General features: G+C 33.4%; 1 protein-coding gene across 21 annotated transcripts in view; it reads right to left on the bottom strand.

Moving 5' to 3' along the window:
* The window catches only part of BAZ2B (bromodomain adjacent to zinc finger domain 2B), a 378,273-nt gene that overhangs the window by 86,418 nt on the left and 267,841 nt on the right, over nucleotides 1-24,014 (bottom strand). For 13 of the 21 annotated variants that reach the window (XM_027130377.1, XM_027130323.1, XM_027130316.1 and 10 more), the window contains 8 exons: nucleotides 23,444-23,637; nucleotides 17,132-17,335; nucleotides 16,419-16,814; nucleotides 11,463-12,069; nucleotides 9,514-9,807; nucleotides 8,267-8,327; nucleotides 7,374-7,482; nucleotides 7,003-7,104 (listed from right to left, as the gene is read on the bottom strand). In XM_027130377.1, the coding sequence (XP_026986178.1) occupies nucleotides 7,003-7,104; nucleotides 7,374-7,482; nucleotides 8,267-8,327; nucleotides 9,514-9,807; nucleotides 11,463-12,069; nucleotides 16,419-16,814; nucleotides 17,132-17,335; nucleotides 23,444-23,637 (1,967 nt within the window). The remainder of the gene's footprint in view (nucleotides 1-7,002; nucleotides 7,105-7,373; nucleotides 7,483-8,266; nucleotides 8,328-9,513; nucleotides 9,808-11,462; nucleotides 12,070-16,418; nucleotides 16,815-17,131; nucleotides 17,336-23,443; nucleotides 23,638-24,014) is intronic. The other 8 variants (XM_027130385.1, XM_027130436.1, XM_027130401.1 and 5 more) reach the window with 4 other exon arrangements.

Here is a 24,014-nt window from a genome sequence, read left to right as displayed (position 1 = left end):
TTTTTTCTTAATTTTTAAAACTAAGATAGTAAATGGTTCCTGAAAATAATCTTTCTTGACTAAGATTTAAAAGATATGGATAAAAAGAAAACAGATATTCAACATGATGGAGATGATGGCAGATTAAGTCTCTTATACCATTATAATTCCACTTTCAAGAGTTACTAATTTAAAGCCTTAGCAATAACATACTTCTGTAAATACTACGAAGAGAAGGAAAAAAGGGCTTATGTTTTATTTCAGAAGACTGAACAAAATAATTAAGGTTAAGTGAATGAGATAACTACATTATATACTACACACTCTAATGCATTATACAAGACTACACTGTAAGACTGTAATGTATAATAGAAATAGTTTCCAACTACTTGAACATTTGTTGAAGTACCTACTCTGTATCGGCATAACATTTTCTAAAGGTAAACTAGACAGAGTTCTCTCCCCCAAATGACCAACGTTTTTAACTAGGACCCGAGGCTCCGGCTATTCTAATGCAGGTGATTCAAGGGCCACACCCTCAGCAGTAATGAATTTGAAAAAGTTTAGAGGTTGGGACAGTAAGTTGCCTCAATTGTCCACTTAAAAAATAATGATGGTCTAGATTAGGACCTGAGAATCAGAGTGGAAAGGAAAGTGAATACTTTAGTCTTTTTTTGGAGGGAGAACTTCCTGGATGTGAAGGAGAGGAGTCTGAATGGAGACCAGAAAGGTCTGGAGAAATACTTGAGAAAACTGGCAAATAAATTTATTGCTTTCAGGTATTTTATACTTTAAAGACAAAATGGAGCTTTAAAGAAAACATTTGAAATGAATTAGTTTTTAAATGTTTTCTGTATTCAGAAATTCAAAAAAGATGCTAAGAAATTCAACTTAAATAGGATTTTCTATTTCAACCTTTCTATTATTCTTCATAAATGATACTCTGAACATCTCATGAGCAACTGCTTTGTTTTCACCTTATGTTATGGACACTGAATTGTCTAGTTCAGGAGATATTTGACAGTCCTAACTCTTACATTTCACTGATAACTAAAGTCAATTTGTGGCTTACCAGAAACATGTTTAGGTCTTAAAGGGAGGTGTTATCAAGTCTCACTCCTGCTTCAATTTTATACTCTAGCTTATCTTTATTTTTCTTTTGTTGCTCCCATTTTGCTTGATTTTGTATACTTGAAGGTTTATTTATTTTGGGGGGAAAGCAGTATATAAGTAAAGTAAACCAGTCCACCAAAAACCAATTCACTGAATGATCTATTTACCAAGTTACTGTGGTTTTTTATTTTTTGTTTTTTTAAGTTTTAGTATCACCAAGACTTTGCTGCAGCAATTTCACCAGGGATTTGCAGTCCTGGGCCACTAAGTGTCAATGCCCTCATTAATATTTGAGATGCCTACTACTTCTAGAACGCTCAATGTTATAATAGATGATCTTTACTCATAGTTTTCTGGATCAGGACCTCTATCTATCCCAGTCTTTGACTCTGATAGAAAAATAGCTGTGATGAATGTTTTAAATCTGGCTTAAGGCATTGGTCTGACAATTTTAGGTCTGTTGGTCATTGAGTGAAGGACCATTTACCGAATTGATTTCTGGCTAAATAATTTTCAGTAAATTTAACCACGGTTCAAGTAAACAAAGATAATTGTTTTCTACTACTTTTCTCTTTTAAGTGTAATTTCAGAATCTTTTACTTCCTGATACTTAGTTTATTAAAAAACTTTAGAATGTCACACCTAAAAGGGAACTGATCTTAAAGACCTCCTATAATATATATACTTCACATTACAGATGAGGAAATTAAGGCCTAGAAAAGTAGGATTCCGTTTTTCAAAGTAACATAGGATGCTGAATTACCCTGCTAGGAGTCTAAGAAAAATCTTAGGGCACAAGCAAAGCAAGGACATCAAATATTTTTCACAGGACTTGACATTCCATATTTTAAGAAAAACATTAAAGTTATTTTCATGAGAAAAATCAGAATTTTGTTGGATTTCCTTACACCTAATTCACAGTTTAGTATTATGTCTATTTTTAGCTACTTTGTGGTGCCAGAGGTAGGTAGTGAGAGCTTTATATACCATAAACTTTACAGCATTAGGGATTCTTAATCTTAATAATAAACTATATTAATATCATATACTGAATAGCACTTTAAAGATGTGAAAGAGTAAGAATAGTTATCTATGCTGGGAGATGGCTGTCACCTATTAAAAACAGTTGAGGAAGATGTGGTTTGATACAATTGTTTCCATAACACTGACTATGATTTCCAGGGACAGTAGGTTACCCTCAAAGACTTAGGACTGTCAGATATCTCCTTAGCGCTACTCTTGGATTCTTACAGTTGGCTTCCTAGTAGAGGCCTTTGCCTAGCCATCAAAAATCCTACCTGGTAGATTAGTGACATAAATTTCCAGAGTTTTGGACTTCTGGTACTGATCTTTCGTGTTCTCAGGGTCCATATATGCCCACAGCTGTGTTGCATTCGGTATGACAGTTAACAGTAGAGTTGAATTAGAACCCTGGGTGTTGACTCCCAATCGTTTGTTCTTTACTTATTTGAAATAATTACCGGCATTACAGTCTTGCCACAGACTGCGTGTTGACTGCTTTATTGTGAAGTCTCCCCTTATTCCTTATTAACAAAACCCTGATTTTAGCTGAAAAGCATTGTGCTTAGTGTTTTATCTTCCCCAGACAACAAGCTTCTCTAAACCAATGATCATAACTTCTATTTCTTTTGTACTCTGCAGTTTCTCCATGAACATTAGTTTTTCCTCAGAGTCAGGCTTTCAAGTTCATTTCTGTAGTGAAATGTGTTCACAATTTCCTTTATGGAAAATGCCTTTAGGGAAAATTTATTTGGGAAGAAATACCTGGAACATTAAGTATTTGCCACAAATATCAACTGATTAAATGACTAAGAACAAAAGGCTCTTTTCAGTAAGAACTATAGATGTTTTTCTTTTCTCGTGGCATTATGCCATTAAAAAAATATCTTAAAATATACATCTCAAATAGAGAGAGCAACGTTTTTTTCCTAAGTCACTTTTAATTATTCCTTCTTTGCAGCTTTCCTTTTCTTTGCTTTTTTGGCATGAATGCAGCAGACATTCATTGACCTTTGCTTGTTAACTTCCTGGTTGAAAAAAATAAACTTAATTGTTATATTTATGCTTAGACGTTTTGTTCTCTCTACCATTCACACACAAAAAATCCTTCCCAAATTAGATTATCATATATTTCAAAATAATCTTTGCCATTAACAATTCATTTTGAAACCTTCATATATCGCTAACAAAAATGTGAATACTTTTTACCTTTTTACCTAAGTATCATATTTAGGAAAATAAAAATAACCCTATTTTATATTTACCAAAATCTGCCTAGCTCAACCATACTTTCTATTATTCTGACACTCAAAAACAAAATAAAATGAAAACAATGATAAACATTAGGTTCAACTAGTTCTTTATAATGTGATGGAGAAGTCTGTAAGAAATATATTTACCTTATTGCCTTTTTAAAGGGGTTTCACTGATTAAAATAGTTAAAAGAATTTCAGTAAGAAGGTAGCCAGCCAGTATATCACGTGATTATAAAGAGTGCCATGGTTCATTTTGTTCCATGAAATCTATCATCCTTAAAATCATGATTTTTATAGAAGCCAGGAGGAAGTGTTTGGTATCTAAGGATCAGTAGATACTAACCAGTAGATGATTTTGCAAATCTCTTACCACATTTGTAGACTGAAATAAATAAAATTGATAATGGATAGATTAAAGGCTCCCCCAACCCCAATTTCTTGTGTCAACCCTATCTTATTTAATTAAGGACTTCTCTTTTTAATTTTTTTAAAGTTAATCATTAGATTTTTGTCCTTTAGTTGATGAATTTACTAAATTTCAATAAATATGAACTCTCATACCTCTCATCTTACTGTACTGCACATAAAATTAGTCAATACTTTCAACAAGTGTTTGCTGTTAATAAATATATATATAGTCACTGTCTTAAGCTCAGAAATACCTTGAGTCAAAAATGATTAACATATAAAATAACCACGGTTCTCTACTGCAGATATTATCTTCTAACAGAAATTACCATTTCCTAAATTTCATCTGTAAAATATAGAGCTTTGGAATACCATTGCTGCAATTTTTTGAAATACTTTGAATGAAATTAGAACTTAGAGAACTACTATCGGTTGTTTTTTTTTTTTTTTTTGTTAAGTTTTAAGAGAAAAAAGAAAAATATGATGGAGAAAATTACATTTTCCAATGCAAATGTTTTATTAGGAGAGTGATTAAGAATACTAATGAATTTACAAATACAGCATTTCATTTGCTATCAAACACCAAAAATAAATATATGAAACTTGGAAAACTGTAGCGGTAACACTTAAAATCGTTATGTAAAATCTCCATGCATTTGGAAAACTGCATGCTCAGCTTTATTGGATTACAAGGGGTAGATGCAATTATTTTTTAAATAGGAAATTGTTTTTCATACTATATATGTAATACAAGCACAATTTAGAAATTATGAAACATGCAAGAACATAGGAAAAAAAAGTTCCACTGTACCACCAATCATTACATCCATTACTAAAATTTTGGTACATTTCCTTTCAGTCTTTCAATATGCATAGTGTTGTTTTTCAATATACGTACAGCCATCATACCATTTATACAATTTGTATAGAGGCAGACCTATTGTAAACATATACAGATCATCACTGCTTGGTAATGGTGTCTTTATCCCAAATTATATTTTATATCTTCTACAAAATTTAAGCCAATCAAAGTTATTACACATGACAGTTACTCTACCAAAAATATGTAATCTTTGCTCATTTTCATAGAAAATTGTAAGTATATACATTTCTAATTAACTATATGCTTATACATATTGATCATACAATAAAAAAGTATATGGTTCTTCAACTATATGCATCTCTAATTAATTAACTAAATGTTGTTTTGATTACTCACCTTTAATTGTTGTTCTCTAAAAGTATCCTGAAATGAATTCAACTTACTCTTATTTTTTAACCAAGAGAAGTACAGTCAAAATTGCTAATATTTTCCCTTAGTAGTCTGCTGAAATGTTGGCAGCTTAACACATTCTGGATTTAGTAATTCATCATATTTCCTTGATTGGAATTGATCTCTCAACAAGACAATATGCTTTGGAAAACACTGATTATGTTTAATAAAAAGTGAATGGATGTCAAAGAACAATCTGTTCTGCCTAGTAAGGCTTTATAGACTGAGTCTAATTATCACTGATAAAAAACTAAAAGTCCTTTACGTATTGGACAGCAATTAGCTTTCCTCTCAGAATAAAATTCTATTGAACTTAAAAACATAAAGATATCTTTAGCATATTTAAATGAAACAAGTAAGGTTATGATAACATGGAAATCAAAAGATTTAAAAAATGAGAATTTTTAAATAAAATTATTATTGCCTTCTAATATGTTTTGTGACTTAAAAACTGATCTAGTATATATGGAGTGCGTAAAATAACACTGTGGTTCACTAAAATTCCGAGAATCTGTTTGGTGACAAATTTAGTCCAAGTTAGACACATTTTTAAGTTTAGAAAAGAAAAATCCTAGAATATATTTCCATAAATAAGTTAAACCTCAGATGAATATATTTTGGCATTTTAGAATTACTGGTAAAGAAACAAGTGGATGTGGACATAAAAAGTCATGGACAACAATGGAAAATAGGTTACACAATGAATGCAAAAGAACACTTGTTAGAAATTTTGAGTTCAATTATGTCTCTGCCTGGTTGAGGTTGTGTAATCTTGGAAAACTCCCTTAATCTTTGAGCTCTCAAAATGAACTTCCTGCAGAATTAGGAAGCCCTCTTCTATTTCTGTAACTATAAAATTAAAGGGTAAATAGTATGGAAAAGCCTGTCTATTCACAACAGAAAATATTAATTGCCAGAAAAAATCTTTCTGTGCATTATAATGGGCCAAAAGAGAGAAAGGTTCAATCAAGAAAGAAAATAACAACTTCAGTTGGTTGAGCATTTTAACCTTTTGAAACATTTTCATGCGTATGATCTCATTTTAACCTCACCATAATCCTATGAGGCAGAAGTAAAATTATGATTGTCTCTATCCTGCAGATAAAGAAACTGAAGAAAAAGTGGGCATTATTTTGTTGTTTGAAATCACAAAACTATTTCATGGGTTAACAAGAATCTAGGTCTCCTTAGTCCGTAGCTATGACCTCTTTCAATGGAGCTAATAAAGTTAAAGGGAATAATAAGCATATGTAGCTGAATCTAAGTAAGGAACAAAGGCAAACCATTAAAGGACACATATAGGAAACAAGGTTTCATTGGTAAGTTCTTTGCGCTGATCGGTGAGGTTGTGTACTTAATCCTTAAACTCAAAGGGAGCTGTAGTCATTATTTCAGAAATGTGTATAATTATTTAAAAATTCAATTTCTGCAAAAAGCAGAAATTTCACTCACTTAATATTATGGAATTCCCCCTACCCCCATCAAAAATTATCAGACTTGTGACAATGAATCATGTAGTATGGCATAATCAAATGGACAAGATCCTTCCAAAAACGAAGGCATATTTATCCTCTCTTGGACTGACTTATAAACAACATGTTTTTTCCTATTCAAATTAATTTTCAAAAAACTGTTTACCTTTCAGGGAATTAAGGTTTTCCTATATTTCTCATGAACATACAGATTCTTTTATACCTGTATAAACTGTAAAATTAATGACAGAACTAACAAACAGGAAAAAGTTTACTTAAGAAATTTGAAAAAAATGTCAAAGCTCCTCGTTACTGAAATATAGTAAATTGAGGTCTTGTGAGTGTTTACCACAAAGTTATATGTATAGCTACACGAATTAACTAACAAAAGGCAATGCTCCGGAGTGTAGTGAAATTTACTTCATTTAGGTTATGTTACTACTTTTTGGTTCAAAGACTGTACTTTTTAAAAAGTGGATACCTGCGGTCCATCTCTGGCTTCATAGAAGTCACCCAATCTTATTTTTGCACTGAAGCTGAAATTGTCCCTTGAGATATCCATTATTCCATTTCTGCTGAGATACTGAAAAAATCACATATTTTTCCACTTCAGGTTTTAATAATTACAACCCAGCTCTGATGTATAGCTATCTTCAGGACACTACTGTTTTGCATATTCTATCAAGGGGCTATGGATTTACAGGAGATCAATTTAGGTTAAGCACATTAATTAGTCCCATACAAGAGAATATTTTGTATCAAGGAACTTTATCTGAGAAAGGAGTGTACTTCTTTTTCCATAAGCATGCTTAATAGGCACCAAATGTGTGTCATTTGGTGAAAAGTATGTACCTTTATTACTTCAGGGTACTGCCTAAGTTTCTTTCCACATGGAGCATAATATGCTACTTCTCCTTGAAGGCGCCCTCCAAAGTTTCTTATTCTTGTCTCTCTCTGCCAGCTACACATAATAGAAATGAGGGTTATCACATACGTAATTTTAAGAAAGCTTTTAAAAATAAAAATTTAAAAAAGTTTGAGAACACATGCTCTTTAGAAAACATGAAAAATACAAAGAAAACAAATATAAACAGCCAGTCGTGCAATTCAGATACATTTACTATTAAAATAATTTAGATATTTTTGCTAAGTAATTCAACTAAAAATTAATCAAGGACTCAATTTACAAATATTAAACTCCATTAAATTTTTTAAGAGATCATACTGGCATTACGTTGGGTATTTGGACATGTTCAGGCACATGTGTCAATGTGTACTGATTTTTTTACAGCTGAAAAGCTTTAAATGAGAAGAGTACAGTAAACCTGGTTCTCTGCTCTTTGGGGATCATGAAAATTCTCAGTTCCTATTCAACCATTTTAGCCAAACTCTGCTCAAGTTCCTCAGTTCCGCCCACAGTGGCTTTCACCTTCCTTTAAATCTATCTTCACAAAAACCTCTGACACTCTTAACTGTGTCTGTTGCTCTTTGCCAAATGATTTGCTCTTGTGACTGTTTCAGTCATATTCCCACCTGGATGCATATGTTCCCATCTGTCATACCTAAACCCAGAAGTTAGTCTTAATTTTTTTTCTGGTATATCAACTTCAGATATATCAGCTTTGCTCCTCTGCTCTAACAAATAACTATGCAGTATATTCACTTCTCTTAATAGTAGAGAATGAGAAATCAAACATGCCTAAATATGTGGGGGGAAGTATAAAGATATATCTTATTTTGCATACCCATATTCCAAAGGAATACGCAGCTCACGTTCATCTGTTACTCTTCTTCTTTTGGAAGTGCCTTCAAGAAAATTCAACCAGTTAACATAAAAGATTAGTTTACATACATGAAAACTTTTTGATAGTTTTGAAACTTTTCTTTGAATAATATATCTTAATGACTTGAATTATTTAGTGTATTTCTGCAACTTGTGCATTATTTTTAGATTCTTTTCAACAAAACACATTGTATATAAAGTAAAGGGTGTTTTTCTTTTTTCTTTGGTCTGCATGACAGAATAACTAGTATTCCTCTCTAATGAAAAGACAATGCAAGGTAAAAATATACAGCTTTCCTGTCATTTTGTTATTAATGAAATGGCTAAAGAAGTAGGAGGAAAATAGCAGATAGAGGTTTTGGAAAACTATGTACAGTTGTTTTCTTTGAAAATATGAGTTTTAAGATGCTGAAAAATTTCAACATCTGGATCATACATTTTAAAATAATATAACTTCTATAGCCATATGAATCTATAGTCAAAAACACTTTTAATTAATCTAGAGTACAAAGAATAGGATTATGATTATATGGAAAATTTTTCTTAGATAATGATCAAGCTTCACCAATGCAAATGCACACATCTTATATTAGTAGGATATCATATTGGTTTGTGGCAAATGAAAACAAAACTAGAAAATTTCAAGAAAACAGTGAAATATGTAAAACAATATAATATTTTACTATACACATCTATATTTTCTTAGCTATTGAATGAGAATAGAGATTAATTTGGGAGTATTAATGTAAAACCTTTTAATGAAGACCTCTGCAAGTTTATAAAAGGTCAAATAGAAAAAAAAGATACGGCATGTCAAAGGAATAATAATGCTAACTCACTAATACAAATGACATTGGCTATGTGTTGGGCAGATATGCAATTGTACCTTAAGTAACCAAGTGAGCTCATTTTTATAAATTACAAAAAAAGTCCACTGTCAAACTCTAAATTCTAGAAGCATAAACTGAACACAAAAACAGGAAAGTATGCAAACTCAAAAGCTGCCATCAATCAGGTTCTTAAATTGGAAGCACAGAGAATAAAAATGGTAATGAGTCATATCCTTTGAAAATACACGCTGACCTTTCTTAGCCAACCTAAAATCTAGCCCTTGATTCCAGTGAGATCATCCCCAGAACACTGTATAAATAAGAATTCTTGTTATGGTTTGACTTCTACTTCACAATAATAAAAATAAAGTGTAGGTACCAGAGTGTGGACTTGAAGTAAGTGTGGAAGAAGGTGTGCCAAGGAAAGCAGGTGACTGGGATTCAGAACATAAGGCAGCAGGAGCAGAGCCTGGGGCTTTTGCTATGTGGAGGTTACGAGGTGTTGAGTGAGCTGTGAGACTGATGGAAGGGCTTTTGACAGAGGAAGTTGTTTTATTCAGTTTCATTGAAGTTTTCTCTCCTTCAGTATCACTATCTGATTCATCTTGGTCTTTATCATCATCATCATCCTCTTCTGATCCTTCTGTATCTGATTCTGAATTACTATCTGATTCTGGGAAGTAAAAGAAGCATTTGTATATTATAACTAGATAATCACCAACAGTTTGCAGTTTGTATCTAAATGGAATAGTTCAGGAATCAGCATCTGTGACTGAGAACTCAAGTGAGCAACTTTTCTGAAGAGTAAATGTAAAAATTACTATCTTAAAAGCTATTTGAGTACAATGTATGCAGGCCATAAATCCTCAAAATTCTTCATTAAACGTAACTGTTTTACTCAAATTATAAAACTTAAATCATAAAACAGTTCTTCTCACATGACAGTATTCACATGATGAGTTTCTGCTTAGTGGTTTCAAAAGCACTTTTAATTTAATAAAGAAGCCAAAGTATAGAGGAAACAGAATTGATTATTTAAATTAATAGATTCTAGTAGCTTAAGAAGTATACTAGGTTCAGTATGAGGAAGAGAACTCTGGAACTATCATTATCCTTTCTTCTGGGCTTTGAGGCCAAAGAAAACAATTTTTGCGGGGAGATGTTTGGCTTTGGAGGTTACAGTTATTCTATTTAGCTGCAAGATTTCATCAAGTTTCTCAGGCTTTACAAAAGACTAGGATTACAGAAATAATTGTGGGGAATAATTTAATGATTTAATAATTTAAGTTCATGCTAGCAATGTAGTCCTATAAATGCATCCATTCCTATAGATATGTAAAATCTATTTCTGGGTTAAACTTGATAACACAGGACTAATACTTGGACTGTATCTTAATCGTTCCCAGAACAACAGCTTCTGTGGAATTGTTTTTTGTGTAGTACTAGCTGTCTACACTGAAGTTCATTATAAAAATTATCTTTGAAAGTGATTAATATTGATATCCATGATCTATCATGCAAAGTTGTGTTTATGGGAACCCTAGGAAAAATATCAGGAAAAGCTGTTCTTACCCTGAGCAAATAGGTTGTTTTTACCTTATAGACACTTTTTAAATTGTATAATTGACTATATTTTCCTCTTCATATTGGTAGATAGAAAATTTACAATTGGATTTGTGGCTGACTAGGAACAAATCTAAAACCTTTCATAATATGTATTTCATCTTTGTATTTAAATTTTAAGCTATCTTATATTTTATGTTTTCAATCTTCTGTGGAACAAGAAGGAGAGTTAAGAGGAAATAAAACAAAAAGAAATTAAAAAGAAAACTAGAAAGTAAATCAAAATAAAATCAGGGGGTACTCTATATATGTTGTTAAATACATTCTGTGTTGCTAACAAATATTCATAGGGATATAGGTTTTTGGTATTTTCTGAATGACTGTGACTACAATTTTACCTTTATTCAAAATATCTAGTGACACAATATAACAAGCAGCAGAAGAGATGAAAAAGAAAGGACAAATGAGTGGTCATGAATTAAATGAAAATGAAGCAAGTTCCTGAATTTCTTAATTCATGAATTATTTATATTCAATTTAAAGTTATTTGTTTAATGTTAAATGAATAACAGAGCTGAGAACTTAATTTAGGATTTCCAATTTCAATTATTCCTGTATTTTACCACTCATTATAGAAAGGCGCATAGCTGTGTGAAACACAGTGAATGACAATGATTTTCAGTCTGTGAATTAAGAACCTCTTTAAAATGTTTTGGTTCACATAGCATTTAGAGAAATACTTTAAACTTAAAAATAGAAAATAACCTGATTGGCTGTCATCAGATTCATCATCTTCATCATCTTCCTCATCTTCTTCCTCATCATCTTCCTCTTCATCTTCATTTGAATCTTCAGAATCTTTGCTACTAGGAATGTCTGAATCTGTTCCTCTGAACTGTTCCACTAAAGATTTTGCAGGATGAGAGTGATGCTGTGTTTTTACTGTGTTCACATTATTGCTAACTGCTTTTTCCTTCCCTTGACTATGCAGTATGGGAGAGGCAGAGGGCATGACAGTTGTCTGATTGCCAGGGGTTCTTCTCCCACTTGTACTCAGATTTACAGGTGAGGAAAAAGGGGTGCTACTTGAAGTAGCAATGTTTTCATTAATCTTACTCTGCATTTTAGTTTTGGTAGTAAGTGCCAGAGGAGCTTCTTGAATGACACTTTGAATAACTCCATTTGGTTGATGATTACCTAAAAGTGCATTTGTCAAGAAAGGATTAGGGTGGTTGTTTTCTAATGTTTGTTTTGGATGTGCTGGTGAACTAGAGGTTGCTTTTGGATTTGACAAAGCTGCAATAACCTTCTTCAGGCTCTTAGATGACTCCTGTTTCTTTAACTGAGCTGGGAATGTCTGTTTATATTGTTCCTGTTGAAACATAAGTTTAAAAAAAACAAAACAATAATGTACCATAAGAACAAAAATTACTTTTTTTTTGCCTTCTGTATCTGACACAGCTACTCATATACAAATTTAAATCATGATATACAAGTGCTATAAAAGTAGTGGCAATAATGACTAGTTGGTTCCTGAATCTTGCTAGACATAATATATTTAAAAATTCAATTAGTCTTTCTGCTTCAAAACATGTTTCCTGACTGCCCACCTCTTATTACTACAGCTCCCGTTTTTCTCAATATCCCAAACTTGAAACTCTCAAAACATCTTTTACTTTCTTTTTTCCAAGTCAGCCATATTACTATGTGGTTTGGATTCTCTCATTGAAATATTGCTCAAATTTAAGCTGTACTATCACTTCTTCCTAACCAACTCCCAATATATGCTATATGCCAATGCCAATTCTCTCGTTATATAAGCCGTATTTTATTACATTAGCTCTTTGGTCAAAACCTTTAGTGCCTCTTCCATCATTGCCAACTTTATAAACCCTAAACAGTTAAATCTGATCCTCAAATTACTTTTTACTACCTTTGTTGTCCAAGTGGACTATTTGCCATGCTCTGTGCATGTCATACTTTCACCACCTCCACATTTTGCCATCACCATTTTCTTTGCGTGAAATATCTTCCTCTAATAAATTTCAAGCAGATGAAATCCTGTTCATTCTTCAAAATCCAACCCAAGAAGCTTTCCATGTTTGTCCCAGCCCAAAGCACTCATTGCCTCTATCCTTGAGCTCCTTTATACCCCCTTTTATTCTATCCTGTATTACCTACAGTAATCATGATTTGAGGTTAGTGGGAAGGCTGGCTCAACATTCTGTGGGATATACTTTTGAGTGCCTTCAGCACATTAACATTGGAAAGAGTTTAGAAAATAGTTTAGAAAAATTATACCTTCCTTGGGAAAAATTATTTTGTAAACCATTAAGCCATAAAATTTACATATGTAAATAAGAAACAAAAAATTATTTGGCTATCAGAATCTTCATGAAAAGAATAACATCATATGAATTTCATTAAATTTGTATAATTAAAATATAAAAAAACAAACTGAAATAGGATGATTAAAATATCAAGTTAATAGAAATAGAGTTGAATTCTGAAAGGTAAAATTCTGCAATGAAAATGGTTGCCTTGAAATTAAAATCAGCAGTACTGTCAGCATTGGACCCGGGCTGTTAACACTCAAGTCAGCAAAGCCTTGTGGTGGGTTATTTCACAAGTATAAATGCAGATGGAATGCCATATAGAATGACTTATTAAATATTTTAAAGCACCAGTACTAATAAGCAGTAAGAAATTCCCATATAAACTTCTTTATCTTATTTAACTTATCCTCACTGTATTTGTTTAGAAAATCAAGTTAGTACTTTGTAAACAAAGACTGTCACATTTTATTTGTATTGATACATAAAGCAATGCCTCACAAAGAGAAACTGCTTAATTGGTATTTATTCAGTGAATAAAGTATGGAATATTATACTACATAATTGTGTTTACCTTTTTAAAAGAATTTTATGGCAAAATTTTTACATAAGATACTTTAATATAATTTTACTTAATATTTATATGAAACAAATATTTTATGTTATATTATGTGAGTATACATATAATGTACTTATACTTCATATTTTATACATATACTGATTTAAATTTTCAGCAGAAAAATTTAGTGTATTTTCATTTCTTAGAACAAAATTTTGTCACATAATCATTTTGTATTCTTTTTTTAATAGGTAGTAAATATTCCTTCCAAATACATAGGATCAAAAGAGTAATGAAAATAAAAACTTTCCCTTTAGTTTTAAATTTTATATTTTAATTTTTTGAAATTGTTTCTCACTCTATAACTCTGAAGAATCACTTCTCATATGCTGACATCTGAAGGTTTTCGAAAATAACCAACGATCACTGTATTTTATCCCAAGACTAGTATCAGTAACTCTTACAGCAAACATGCTATCTTTTTTGCTATTAGTGGTGTACATAAAGTAGGAGGGGAGAAAAAAGAGACCTGTATAGCAGCAAGTGTCCTGCTACTTTAAGATATCCCCTTGGGTGACAGGAGTATGAGAAGAGAGAGGTTCAAAGCTTTGTCCTACCACCAAGCTCTTGCTCCCCTAGTTCTTACCTGAGTCTCTGTAAGGCCATAAAAAATCCACTAGGCAAAACTTGATAAAGATTTTTCACTCCTGGTCTTTATATATGATTAATGTATATTGATTTAAATTAAATGTCTACAGTATAAGGGTATGAAAGGATCCAATGATTAAATAACACTGAAGAAAATCATAAGACTAGTGTGGGAGCCAGATACATAGCAGGAAGCATGAAACAATTGAGACTATCATAAGAAATCAAGCAAAATTCTATGTTAGACTGTCACATAAAGAAAGAGAACTGATATAAGAGAAATATTTCTAAAAATACCCTTTAACTCAATAGTAGATACCAATAAAAAGTAGATAAAGTCATTGAGAGTTGAGTCTACTGTGAATGCCCATTCACATAAAATATTTCCCATTAACAACCATTATCATTTTAGAAACACCAAATTATTTCATCTTAATCATGGGCTTTGAAATCAGAATGATCTTGGTTTAAAACCTGTCTGCTCTTAACTTGTTATATGATGTTGAAAAGTGACTTAACCTCTCTGAGCCTTAGTTCCTTTACCTGACACAACTTTGTAAGGATTACATAAGATCCTATGTGTAGAAAGCCTAGCTTGGCTACATTTAAATAAGCAAGTGTTTAACAAATGACTTTCTAATAGGCAGTCATATGAAAATCTTTAAATAAGAATTTAAGAAACTCTGAAAAAATTAAGAAAACTTTCATAATGCAAGTAACTCGATGTGGCTCTATACATTCATTTGTCTTAAAGTGGAATATATATTAATGAAAAATTAAAATAACCCAGTGTGATTTTTAATTTGCTTAATTTCTCAAGGAGAGTCAATAATGTGATGCCAATAACTCCTTATGATTGAACCATGCATTACAAATTCTCATATGTGTGATACTACGATACCACTGGTCATTCCATTTAGATCAGTGGTTCTCAAATTTGGCTGCACATTTGAGTCACTTGGGAGGCTTTTTAGACATGTAATACCTCAGTCTCAACACAAGAGATCCTGATTTTAAATTGTTCTAAGGTGGTTAGTTCATTTTTAAAGTTTCCCAGGTGATTCTAATGTACACTTAGTCTTGAGAACTACTCATTTAGATTCTCAAAAGAGCCTGATTTGCTCAAGTCATTTTTCTTTGAACTTGTTCTGAAATTCTTCACTGTAAAATAAAAGTCAGTGGACAAGGACATTGCAACTTTTTTGAGAAAGAAAGGCAGCATACCACAGTGATTAAGAACAAGGATTCTAGTACCACACTGCCTAGGTTTGAATTCTAGCTCCATCACCAACTAGCAGTGTGATCTTGGGAGAGTTATGTAAGTCTTATGAATCTCAATTTGATCATCTGAAAATGGACATAATATTATTAGTGGCACTTACAGATGTTAGTATCCAATGAGTAAATGCATGTTCAGCACTTAAAACAATGAATGGCTGGCAAAACAGTAAGTGCTCTACAGGTCTTTTCCAATGATTAGGATGCCTACTGATAATTTGTATAACCAAAAGACAGGAGACTGTGTTCAAAAATAATATTTTTTCTCTAGTCTGGGTGAGTTCTAGAATAAAAAGCACTGGTTATTTAATTACTAGAATTCTTCTGGACATATGACTGTAGACTATATAATATTATAATATAAAACTAACAGCAAGAAAATAAAGATGAAAAAAATTCTCTGATGAGAGTGGTTCTGGTGTTTATAGAAGTAACGTTACTAAAAATATTTTGTATTTTGTATAATTAATTAAGAATGGTAAAGGAAAAGCATTCTTTATAAAGGATTTTTATACTTAAAATTGACAAATTATAGGACTACAGAGGTAAATGACTCAAGAGTTCATTTCTTTAAAAAAGAATATACTAATATTAGAAAAAAAAGGACATTGATTTTAAACAAAAGTAATTGTAAAGTATGTCCAATACAAACATATTTCTCCCCTTACTGCTAAATCATTAAACCTGGGGAAAAATGACAAGACTGTGTTTCCAAAAATACATTCAACAGATGTGTATGTAAATATAAAATCAGAGAAATTTAGTTTTCTGATGTGCATATTCTATTCCTGGTGACTAAGAAAGTATAACAATAAGAGTAGAATTCAGTTTAAACTTGTATAAGACTATATAAAAGCTGTTTTTATAATAGTAAAATTCTTCTATAAATAATTTTTAACTCACCCGTTTGGAACGCAATTCACTGGTCAAAGGACTAGATTCTTCAGAGGTATTTTTATTCCCTGCTTTAAGTACATCAGGAGAAGGAACTATGAGTTTCATGTAAATTTCCTTTTTGGCTTGATTTACCAAAGATAAAGGTTTCACATTGGACACCAATCCCGTAGACTGTATTACACTTGTGTGTTTGTTCACAGATTCCTCCTTTGCCTGAGAGCTTTGGAAAATAAATGGAAGCTGCTGTGACAAAACCTGAGGCTGCTTCTGCTGGGATTGGAATGATGAGTGAGTCTGGGACTCAGACACAAGAGGTAATGGCTGGTGTATTCTTTTTTCCTGGGCTTTTTCAGTTGCTTTCTGTCCTTCTGCTTTTGGGTCTGAAACACCATGTAATAGCACCTGTAAATACAAATTAAAAGGCAACTTCTTAACGTCTATTAAAACAAAGAGCATCAAGGAGTAAAACATGGAGGAAAAAAAGGGTACTTAAAAAAGTGTTCCTAATGACTTACAATAGATATATAAAACTCACTAAAAAATACACAAAATGTTCCTTTAAAAATGTTTCACCACCTCCTTTTTTTTCTTATGCAAAAGGAAGAACTAAAGGCAATGATTAACTTTAAACTTTATAGACTTTGAGAGTTAAGATAAGACAGTTAATTCCTAAATTTGAATAATGTGTAGATATTGCCTATGAAATGATTTGTACCTACCTGGTTGTTACTTTTATGTTGTGCTTCACTCTCTGAATCAGAATCATCATCTTCACTTTCTTCAATACTTTGATCTTCTTCTTCTTCATCTTCCTCTAGATCATCTGAATCACTACTACTAATGCCTTCACTTGATGTGTCTGATGATGTGCCTGAATCACTATCACTGTTGCTAGAACTTTCCATAGCTTTCTTCCTTGGTTTCTGGATAAAGACGAGATTTTTAAAAAGACTTCTATTTTTGGAGAAAATTCAAGTTTCAGTAAGAGGTATGCTCTTTTAATTTTTTAATGATATTTTCAATCTCAAAACATTTTTCTAAAATGTCATTTTAGAAAAATGTAAAAAGTCACATGTTTTAAGGGTATTTATTCAACCAACTGATCAAATTAACTTATCTGACAGGAATTCTCCAGTAAAAAGTATAAACTCTGTCAATATGCTATACAGTATTCTGTATAGAATATTGAAAACATCAATATAGTGTGTATATATGTACATATGTATACATATATACACACTCATATGACTGCCATGCTTCAAAATGTAGGACAGATTAAAAAGAGCAATTTATGATAGGGTTACATACACTGATGTTCTACATTTAGCTTTTAGTCTTCTTTCTTTGTGCAAATAGTTAGTCAGTAGCCAAACACACCTTTTTAGGTGCTGGACTCCAGTGAAGTCTAAGATGAGCCTCTGCCTTCAAGAAACTTACATTCTAGTGGTGGTGGTGGTGGACTAGACAGAGAGTAATTTCAAAACAAATAATCCCATATAGTAAAAAGTACTGGAGAGAAGATAAAATAGGTAGAAAAAGGCTTAAGGGGCTGCTTTAATTAGGGTCAAGGAATTTAAGTTTTTTAATATTTCTGAATCAAAAAGATAGAAAAATATAAAGAAGGAGATTAATTTCTGGAACATTTAAAATCCTATAGGACAATGAAAATCCAAAGCTGGAAAGGGACATTTGGTCGCATAAAAGGAAAGTTGTGTGTTTAAAGGACAGACAATGGTAGTGGATAAAAAGATGAAAAATAATGAGATGAATTATAACTAATAACTATATAACAATGAAAAAGTTAAAATTCTGCCAATAGGAAGACTATAAAGGAGGAATGTCAAAACGACAGAGCAACAAGATTGAGTACAATCCAAAGTTACTTAGGAACATTTCTATAGTGTTTGCTGGTAGATAAAATAGAGAACAAGATACAGAAAAATCAGCAATAAATTACAAAAGCAGCAAATTAGAAAAGTTATGGCCTTAATAGAAATACAGCCTTTCATAACTACTGGGTTTGGAGAATAAAAGACAGTAATACACCTCTACAACAGGATGCCAGGTTGAAGCCGTAGTTACAGATTGCAAACCTACACTCTTTCCTTTGTGTCTTCTAAAATTTGATTTAAATCATATAAAATACATGAGTGAGGAGAGTCACTCCTGTTATATTCTGTTTGCCATGGTACTGTGTTAACTGCTCCAAACTAGCAACTGTAATGCTTCCTCCACAGACACACCCTTCAATAAGCTAATATTTCCATCATTCCCTGAGCTACCTTCTTCCCTCACAGTAAAGCAGAAAGTGAATTGGAATAAAGGAAATCAAAGGATGAGAAAGACCAAAGTAGAGATTAAAGGGAAACAATAGTAATATAATAACATTAAGCCTATCATTTATTTGGCAGAGAAACCGCTCCTTCTTTGCAACCAAAATCTGCTGTTGAGTTTTCTAAGCATGTATAGCAAGACTATGAAAGTCATTTCATTTGACTATGAAAGTCAAATCCAAAGTTATCACTTTTGGATTTAGTAGAGGCTAAGTAAGGAAGGGAATGAGGGAGCTACCGTGATTTGGCAGAAAAAAATAAACTCCTATTTCAATGTCCAAGTAATCTGTGTAGTTTTAATTTAAAGGCAGCATGACAGATGCGTCCTATACTCCCCAAGAGTGGGTCTAGAGATGCGGGTTCTAAAGCTTTAGGGAGCATAATATTCAGCACAGAAGTTGCTGCAACCAGCAGATTCCTGGGTCCCAATTCCAAACAGGCACAGGGATCTGTATGAAACAAGCCCTTAATGTGATTCTGGTGCAGGTGGTCTTTGCAGAGCATACTCTGACAGTGTGCAAAGGGTTTGTGTTTTATAAGGTAACAAATTTAGTACCCATGTTAAAAAAAAAAGTAGACATGAGTAGACATGTCCAAGTATTAGAGAAAAATGAATTTCAATATCACCAATTCCATCTCCTTGGTCCCTATTAACATGTGTCGGGGGTGAGGGTGGTCCTTTTGCCTGCTCACAATTAGGTAGTCTGTCTTTTTTCTGTCATTTATACATTTTAAAAATGAGTCTTCTTAGGTTCATAAAAAAATGATCAAAGGAGAGTTTATTAATAATAAACTCCATCCCCCAACCAACCTGGGAAAGCTTTTCAGAACCCTCTCCTTGAACTTTCATTTCACTGTATATTTCTTACATTCAATAGCAAAACAAATACATATTCAAGGCTATTATGTACCAGACACAGTTGCTCTAGTCTCTGGGGATACAAGGGTGTGATAAACAGACAGCAACTCTGCTCTCATGGGAACAGGGAGAAGAGAATCAACAAACAATATAAATAAGGGTTTTTCAGTGATAAATACCATGACTAAAACAGGATAATTGAGTAGACAGTGTGTGCTGGATGGACATTTAGATGTAGTTGTCAGGTAAGACTCTTCTGAGCTGAGACCTAAATGGAGAGCAAGAGCCAGTCATAGAAAGATAAAAGGGCCTTTCAAGACAGGGGAAACAGCAAAGGCAAAAGCCACGAGCTGGAAACAAGTTTGACATGTTCAAAGAATGGAAAAGGCAGCTAGACCTGCTACAGCACAGAAACCTGGGAAAGAACAGTAGGAAATAAGGCTGGATGGACTGGCAGGGGTGAGACCACACATGGTCTTATGGGCCATGGCAAGGATTTTATTCTTAGCGGGATAGGAAACTATTAGACAGAGTGATAACACAGGATGTTTTAAAACGATAAAAAATCACTTATGTTTTTAAAAGACTGTTACAGTTGCTGTGGTAACAAGAATTTGTATGGCAGCAGGAGTGGAACTTAACCTTGAATTGTCTTATTTTTTTTCTCAACAGGCTGTATGTTAGTATATTTTAGTTTGTGTTGACTTACTTTAATTGTTTAATTTAAAATACTTATTCTAAATATACATGTAGACTATGAGAGGGAACTGGACTTAATCAATGATTTTCAATGAGTACTACTGAGATAAGTAACCCTGCCTCCCAGGGGGGATTATCAAAATCAGCTGAAGAACATTTTTCAAACTACACATGAAAAGGGCTGATGAAGCAATTTTTTTTTTTAAGTTTTTAAAACTGAAAAACATTGGGTAATAAAAGTATCGGATTTTCTTCTTCAGTTTCAACTCCCTTCATCTTCATTTAACAACCTACTAACGCAAATTCATTCCAGACCATGTATTATCCAAAGATACGCTTCTGAAATCTTAAGTTCTAGTATCCCTCACATTGATAGTCAATCTCTCTCTAGTGTTACTTCTATGTAGATGTAAATCAACACCCCTATGGTACCTGGAATTTCTTTATATCATTAAAGAGGTACCTCTGCAAGTTTTTAATACCTGCTCCTGGAAATATTTTCTACTTTAACAGCACCAATTTTGTTTAGGAATGTCAATACTGATTCCTTACTAGAACTAAGGACACGATCTGTTTCAAATCCATTCCTCCAAAGTCTTGCCTTGTACCTTGTTACTAGATTTAGCACTGCTTCTAAGAGGTAGGATAGTGTAAAGTTTAAAAACATGGACACTTAACTTTTAGAAATACATATAGATATAAATATATTCCATGATACTATGTCTACGACCTGCTTCAAAGTACCATGGGAGCAAGGAATGGGTGGTGTTTTCAGACAGTGTCTGGTGTGCAGAGAAGCTAGAAGCAGTACAGAGACAGGCCTTTGGAGCTCGTACTAATGTGAATGCCCTTGAAACAAATCATAAGGGAAAAGAGTAAAGAGCAGTTGAAGAGGAACAGGTGGAGAGTATGACCCTAAAACCTGTGTCCCTGGAAGGAAACAACCAAGAGTCTTTTATCACATTTGCTCAAGTGCTCAGTGGGGTGGCTTGAAGAGGAAAGTAAATGTTTGTCTTGGGGCCTAAATAGAGTCCTGTCGAATTTTTGTGATGGCTATCATTAGGCTTTGAGGCTTCACCAGATGACCTTCCCCCAGACCCTCATATGTCTTGCTATGTGCTAGAAAACATTTATCTTCTGTTGAGAGGGAACTGAAAGATCTAGAGGAAGTATTTCTATAAAATATGCTGGGCAAAAGGGAAGAAACCTTTATTTGTTTAGCTGATCCTGGAAAATATATGGAGCTCAATTCTGTCTTGAGAAAGGACAAAGAAAAATTTGATAAAATAGTTCCTTGGGGTTAAAAATTGGAGCCTGGGAGGCATGTTGTTCAGATTTAAAGTTCAAATCAGCGCTATCTGAAATCAGTGACTACTCATACCTTGCTCTTGCTGTGGTGTGTCACAAGCTTTTCAATTCCCTTATTATTATAGCTGAAGTCATGGAGAAAGTGGTATTACAGTATCACAAACTTTTGACTCTCTTCCCCCAGAAAAATCAGGCCCTGAAAGTGGTTTTTATAAAATCTAGACGAAAAGACATTGCTCTAGTTATTATCTTTGTTTCCGAAATGTTTGCAGTTGATGCGAAGGCTTTAACTCAGAATAAACCAAGACTTCTCTCTCAAGAAGAAATTCCCAATGGGAGCAGACCAAATTCACCGATACAGATGCACTTACTAGAAATTCTGGATATAATGTGGTAGTTCCTGTAGCTGGAGGTATCTCAGCTTACTTGGTTGGATGAATGAAATCTGGACACAGTGGTGAACTATACTTAGTAAAGTTGAAATGTCACAGCTTCCCTGGCATGATGTGGAAGAGGAAATCCAAAGGCTCAGAGTGACCAGAATATTGGAGTGAATTTACCGTGTGCAATCTGCATACCCACCCTACTCCTGATACTGCTTCTATGGCAGACAAGGTCTAGTCAGAAGGCAGAAACCACATGATCAATTTGAACAGCGAAATTTTATCATAAGGAAGCAACAACTAGTAACAGAACATGAACTACTAAGAGGGAAAGAGACCTGTGAAGAATACCGGAATAGCCGATGTAGGGAAGAGCCACTTCCTGTATGGCTGAGGTAGAGTACTAAAATAAACTCGGAAGAGGGTCTTTCTTCTCCAACCCCTCATTCACCCAAGGCTGAACTTCAGACTTTGTTGGAAAGGATGTGGCTGTTGCCCACTGGATGGCAGAGAAGCTCACTGAGGTATCACAGATCAAGGCTGGTACACAGGAGACACCACCTGCTGGAGTGCCAGAAAAACTTGCTGGGAATCTGCTATCGGGGTGACAGTAAAGTTAGCTAGAAAGCCAACCACTGGCATCCCAGAAAAACTCACTAATAAGCTGCCTGCTGGGATGTCAGTGACACTCACTAGACAGTATACAGTACTGGGTCTCCTGAACACAACTGGCAGAGTAGCCGCCAGCTGGTGAGGAAGCCACCCACTGGCAGCCACAGCATAAGACCAAGAAGAAAACACTTGAACCAGGAACAGAAGCATTTTCCTCTTCCAGTGTGTCTCTAGGACCCTCTAATGACAAGGTCTAACATAGTGCCAACTGGCAAAGGAGAAAAGGAGAATTCAGCTGGGGTTATGATAAAATATAATTGGCCATGAGATGGTAACTGTTGAAACTGAATAATGGATACACAGGATTATTATGCTATTCTGTCTTCTGTGTATATTTGAAATTTTCCATTATGAAAGTTTTTTTGTTTTTGTTTTCCTAAAGCATGGGCTCTGGAGTCAACCTGCCTGACTTTGAATCCTGACCACTTAATGGCCAACTATTTGGGGGCTCTTTTTCCCAGTTTATAATAATAGTACCTACCTCAGTAGGGGTATAAGGAGGATTGAAATAGATACTATATGCAAAGCAATTACAGCAGAACTGGCCTGTGTTAAGTTCTCAATAAATCTTACCTATGACTACTATTTGTATTATTTATACTGGTGCTGACAGTTTTAATTTTTTAGATGCATAATACTAAAACCACCCCGCAAAAATGAATATCTATAAAAATAGGAGTTGATAATTCATAAAAAGTTATTCCATAGATTCAGGTGGTTTGATCTTTAGAATACTTATATCGATCTGTTATATTTGTGCCTCAAAGAACAACTTACCTTATCTTTGATTTTGTCAGCTCTAGCATCCAAAGGCTGGGTTTTGTTTGGTTCCTGACTACACTTTCGATTTCCTCCACCTGAGCTTATACTTTTAGTTTGTCCCACAGAACTTGAAGCAGTAGTGGACAGTACAGATGTGTTGATACCAGATACAGACGACGTATTGTTTCCATTTATTGACCCATTTACACCTTGAAAGTAAAAATAAATATATTTATGCAAGAGAATGTTATTCAGCCATAAAAAGGAATGAAGTAATGACATATGCCACAATGTGGATGACTCTTGAAAACATTAAGCTAAGTGAAAGAAGTCAGACACAAATTATGATTCCATCTATATGAGATATTCACAACAGGTAAATCTATAGAGATAGAGTGCAAGCTAGTGGTTGCCAGGGACTGGGAGAGGGAATAATAGAGAGAAACTGGTTAACGGGGATGAAGTTTCCTTTCGGGGTGATGAAAATGTTTTGAAACTAGATAGAGGTGGTTGTTGTACAACACTATGAATGCATTACATGTCGCTGAATTGTTCAGTTTAAATTGGTTAATTTTACATTTATGTG

Source organism: Aethalodelphis obliquidens, unplaced genomic scaffold (assembly GCF_003676395.1).
Source record: "Aethalodelphis obliquidens isolate GAN/ISIS:26980383/991018 unplaced genomic scaffold, ASM367639v1 scaffold2, whole genome shotgun sequence".
Classification (NCBI taxonomy): Eukaryota; Metazoa; Chordata; class Mammalia; order Artiodactyla; family Delphinidae; genus Aethalodelphis; species Aethalodelphis obliquidens.
Note: the sequence above shows the minus strand (reverse complement) of the source record. Positions and strands in the feature narration are given on the sequence as shown.